This window comes from Oncorhynchus gorbuscha, linkage group LG24 (assembly GCF_021184085.1).
Source record: "Oncorhynchus gorbuscha isolate QuinsamMale2020 ecotype Even-year linkage group LG24, OgorEven_v1.0, whole genome shotgun sequence".
NCBI lineage: Eukaryota > Metazoa > Chordata > Actinopteri > Salmoniformes > Salmonidae > Oncorhynchus > Oncorhynchus gorbuscha.
In genome coordinates this window covers 24,518,207-24,523,166 of record NC_060196.1, presented here as the reverse complement: position 1 = coordinate 24,523,166, position 4,960 = coordinate 24,518,207, and the positions used below count along the sequence as shown (strand labels likewise).

At 42.3% G+C, this 4,960-nt stretch overlaps 1 protein-coding gene across 2 annotated transcripts; it reads right to left on the bottom strand.

Moving 5' to 3' along the window:
* Positions 1–408: 408 nt before the first annotated feature.
* LOC124013118 (transmembrane protein 74) lies at positions 409–4,061 on the bottom strand. Of its 2 annotated transcripts, none has more exons than XM_046327290.1 (2): positions 3,898–4,061; positions 409–3,253 (listed from the first exon to the last, which is right to left on the bottom strand). In XM_046327290.1, exon 2 carries the CDS (start codon positions 3,241–3,243, stop codon positions 2,401–2,403), a length of 843 nt encoding a protein of 280 aa, XP_046183246.1. In that variant the 5' UTR covers positions 3,244–3,253; positions 3,898–4,061; the 3' UTR covers positions 409–2,400. The 2 variants fall into 2 exon arrangements, with proteins under 2 accessions (XP_046183246.1, XP_046183247.1); XM_046327291.1 differs by lacking the exon at positions 3,898–4,061 and adding an exon at positions 3,395–3,888.
* Between the last annotated feature and the right edge of the window lie 899 nt (positions 4,062–4,960).

The window sequence follows — 4,960 nt, the reverse complement described above, 5'->3', positions numbered from 1 at the left end:
GTACTGAAGAACTGGTAGCCTAGTGATTACATGTGCTCCAATCTGAGTGAATGCTTGCTCTCCAGTGTGACATAAGTGTTACACAGCTGGATAAGGGCTTGGATGCACCTGCAGTATCCTCTCTGTGTGCAGTGAAAGCTAATTTAAAGGTAATACATACACTGAATTCAGAAAAACTCTCTTGACTCTACAAGCACTGCATGGGGAAAAATCACCTATTTTCATCTCTTTCAAAGAATCCTCACTGTGGTGAACTGTGTCTTCTCCTTAGAAACGGCTGACCCCGTTTCTATGGTTATGGTGCACTCTCTGTGCTTCAGTCAGGACAGCGATGGCACAAAGGGACATGACTATGTGGGCGACATTAACTCAAGAACAGCTGACAATTAATCACTGCTGCCTACAATGAATATGAGGGAGAGCAACATGATACAAACAGATAAGTCGTGACTGGAAAACAGTGGGCTGTTAATTATAGCTTTCAGAAACTTTGATTGAAGTCAATCAACTTTAACAGAGGCAATTCTATACTGAACAAAAATATAAACCCAACATGTAAAGTGTTGGTCCCATGTTTCATGAGCTGAAATAGAAGATACCACAAATGTTCCATATATGCACCAAAAGCTTATTTCAGCTTATTTGGGCTTTATTGTGTTTTTATCCTTGATAAATTGTAATGTATGTCATGTTCTCTCTGGCTGGAGCTGCCTACTACTTTATACATGCAATCAATAAGATATGGCTGTACATTAGGTGCTATATTCACACTTCTTCCTTGTCTCAGTAAAAACATCTCCTTTGTCACTTCTTCCCTGGTCTTCCTTTACTCAGCCGGTCGTTGCTATGCAACAAACACTGGGTAATGAGAATCATTATCGAATAAGCTATTAACTAAGGTTATGAATCCGAAAGGAATTTTAAAATTGCAGTAATAACCTCACTGCCAACTCATTAAGCAAAAATGCATTTTGAACACTTTCCCTTCACATGCTATGACAGTTGATGATAACTAGATGCCACATCGGATAAGATACATTGGCTATGTCTCAATTTCACCCTGACACTACTTCCTATATAGTGCACTACTTTTGACCAGGGCCCATAGTGAATATGGTGCCATTTGAGCCACAGCCATTACCACCGCATGCGTCTTCACTTCCTGATCCCCAGGGGCCACAACTGCCACAACCCAGCTCTTGACCCCATGTGATCCCTGCAGCACTCCAATTCCATTTCCTGCTGCCAGCTGGCCTGAAGGATTACTCCGTTCAGGGGAGGGGGGGCTTGCGTGTGTGTGAGAGTGAGTGGGTGAGTGAGTGAGAGAAAGACAGTGGGTGGTTGTCAGCTGTAGTGCCCAGCCCCCACTCCAGATATGCCTAAGATCTGCTTATTTAAAATAAATAGCCTCCCTTTGAAGCCTTTTCAACTTTGCTTAAATGACACAATATACATATCCTCTCACATTTGAAGCACCCCTACTTATACCCTCAGTGAACAACACTAAATGAGGACGGATTACAAGTCCACTTAACATGTCGGTAATACATACAGGCAAGTCATACATTAAATTACGGCACTAAGAGGTCAAATAAGTGTGCATCTTGGCAATGGTTAGTGCTACATGCTTACAAAGGCTGGTGAGTATAATCTGATCCTGCATACTGTAAACATTCTATTACTGAACCTGCACTGCACAGCATTATGCTCACCATAAGCAAGGGACACAATGTCTGCATCCCAGATGGCACCTTAGGAGTAGGTCAAAAGTAGTGCACTAAATAAGGAATACGGTGCAATTTTAGACACCGGCAACAGTTTGTTCAGAGCACCTTAACCAGCTAACCCTCCTAAGGCTCGTGTGTGTCGTGTATCACTTGTGTTTTTGAATATCTGCTGTCCAATACCCTAGTGTATTGAGTATTTACTGAGCTACTCACAAACATAACCCTTGTATTATTATTTGTCTTAGCTAAGTATTTGCATTTTGTATGCATAGCAAAAAGCAAATATGGACACAATGTGTGTTTGTATTTCCAGTGTTGATCATGCAATTGTCTTTTAAATCTGATACAACATGATATCCAATTTAAACTTTTAAGACACTATATACACAGAATAAACCATTGCTGTGACAAAATGACAAATCTCATGCTAATAAGATGTTATGGTCTGCACAACACAAACCTATGTCGGAGGGTAAATTCAGCCAATATTTCAAATAATACCCATCCATTTTAGGCAAGGAGCATTCTACATGGGGAATGGAATATTCCCAGTAGGCTACGTGAATGAAATGCACAAATCAAAGCAGCATTATCTTAAGACACCATTGGTAAGAGTTGCAGAGGGACTTTCTGTCATAGAGATTAGTCAGTGTCTTTACAATTGTACATCATGTCAATTTAGGACCTCTTCCAAATCTTCCACAGACAATTGGGAGGGGACATTAGGTGGGTTTGAGCCCCCTCTTAAATTGATAGAGCCATATAATTGTGCAGACTGTTTGGAGTAGGTGAAGGCCCTTCTCCTCAACATCTCCCCTTTCCACAAAGACACCATAAGCAGGGTGGAGAGGACCACACCCCCGAGGGTGAGCAGGCACAGCCCTGCTATAACCCACCGGTCCAGGTGAACCCCTACCAGGGCGTTCTCCCTCTCCAGTCTCTCCATCTCCCGGGCTGACACACTGTCCGGGTTCACTTTAACTTCCCGGGGAACAGTGTAGGAGATGGCTACTAACGAGATGCCTGTCACCAGGCAAGTGACAGCACTTATGAAACCGTAATCCGCTGATTTCCCCAAGGCTTCGGATGTAAACTCATTGTCTGACAACATGGACAGTTCCGGGACACCGTCGTGGAGTTCGTCGAAGGAGCTGTGACTCGGGCTTCCGTTGATCCTTGCGGACTGCTGCTGACTGTTCTCCTGTTGTAAATTGAAATCCTCGTATTTGCGTGTGAAAGATGTCTCCAATTCCTCTAGGCAACATACGGTTCTCTCAGCTTCTGCTCCCCGCTGGCTGATTGCGCCGGGCTGCCCGTCTCCGGAGGCAGTTGGCCATTGTCCTGAATCCGCGCAGGCAGTCTCCCAATTCCCCGACTCGCAACGATGCTCGTTGGAAAGTGACTTTTTGATGCGTTGGTAGTTTGAAGCCCATGGGAGGCTTTTTGTGGGATCTGACCGACTGTCCTCTTGATCAAAGCAGAGGGGTTCTAAATCAGATATTTGAACATTTTCCATTTCCAGCTCGCTGTAAATACAGATAATGAACATGCAGGCATATTAGTTCACAACTGCCAGCAGCAGCACACATGTGTAGAATATTGCTAAAAAAGTAGATGTCCCGGTTCATTAATTCAAATGAATGTTCATTTAAATCGCACACACTTACCAGACAATTAATAGCACACAAAATTACATTTAATTACTCGAGCATGGTGGATTATTTTCGACCAATAGGTACCCTTGTCGCACCGGTATCCAATTACAAAATGTAAACATCCCCCTAAAATCGATATATAACATCTCTAAATCTGGTTTAAGTGCAGTGCAAGCATATATTTGACTTTTGAATTTAGGCAATTGCAACATCGAAAAAAAGCATAAGACTGAGACAAATTAATCTAATGATTTCTTGGTAAAAATGTTCCTAATCCTATCATGTATCCAGGATAAACAAACGTTGCATTTTGCACAACGATCTCTACAAGGAGAGTTGCTTTACCAAAACACGTTAGCGGTTCATAGTTCTCGCTCTCGGTATAGCCTACACAACCACAACATAAGTGAATGGCAAAGCCTACGCATCCTCATTCACAATCTCATTATTAACAGGAGAGGGAAATAATGTCTACTCAAATGGTCATTTCTAATTATCAGTTCTATTGCATATACCTTTTGTTTTCCCAGAATATGTCTGCTGGTCACCTCCCCGTCCCTGGTTTCTTCTATTGCTTGGATAATTAGAGAGCGACGGCTTTGACAGACCCCTCCCACGCACAGGGCTCATGCAGGCTGCCTGACGCGGGGACTGAATTAACTTCTGTAGGCTATTTCTCAGCACATTTATAACATTTTCACAGAACAGAACAGAGCACCGACGAGTCAGATGAGGGAAACCTCGCACAGCATTATGAGAAACGAAGTGCAGATTGTTATAACATAGCTCCATCACACTCCTTGGTCAAATAGTCCTTACACAGCCTGGTGGTGTGTTTTGGGTCATCTTCCTGTTGAAAAACAAATTATAGTCCCACTAAGCGCAAACCAGATGGGATGGCGTATCATTGCAGAATGCTGTGGTCGCCATGCTGGTTATGTGTGTCTTGAAGTCTAAATATATCACCGATAGTGTCACCAGCAAAGCGACCCTACACCATCACACATCCTCCTCCATGCTTCACGGTGGGAATCACACCTGCAGAGATCATCCGTTCCCTTACTCTGTTGTCTCACAAAGACACAGCGGTTGGAACTTGATAGCCAGTTTCATCATAGTGCTTGATGGCTTTTGCAACTGCACTTGAAGGAACTTTAAAAGTACTTGACATTTTCCAGATTGACTCAAATTCATTAAGAAGGAAATTCCACAAATTAACTTTTAACAAGGAACAACTGTTCATTTAAAAGCATTCCAGGTGACTCTACCTCATGAAGCTGGTTGAGAGAAAGCCAGGAGTGTGCAAAGCTGATATCAAGGCAAATATCAAATATATTTTGATTTGTTTAACACTTTTTTGCTTACTAGATGATTCCATGTGTCATTTCATAGTAATGATGTCTTCACTATTATTCTACATTGTAGAAAATAGTAAAAATAAATAAAAAACCCTGGAATGAGTAGGCGTCCAAACCTTTGACTGGTACTATATATATATATATATATATTAGTGCCTTGCGAAAGTATTCGGCCCCCTTGAACTTTGCAACATTTTGCCACATTTCAGGCTTCAAACAT

Bases quoted from the DNA above. Each gene is read 5' to 3' on its own strand.
- LOC124013118 (XM_046327290.1), bottom strand. From the start codon at position 3,243: ATGGAAAATGTTCAAATATCTGATTTAGAACCCCTCTGCTTTGATCAA.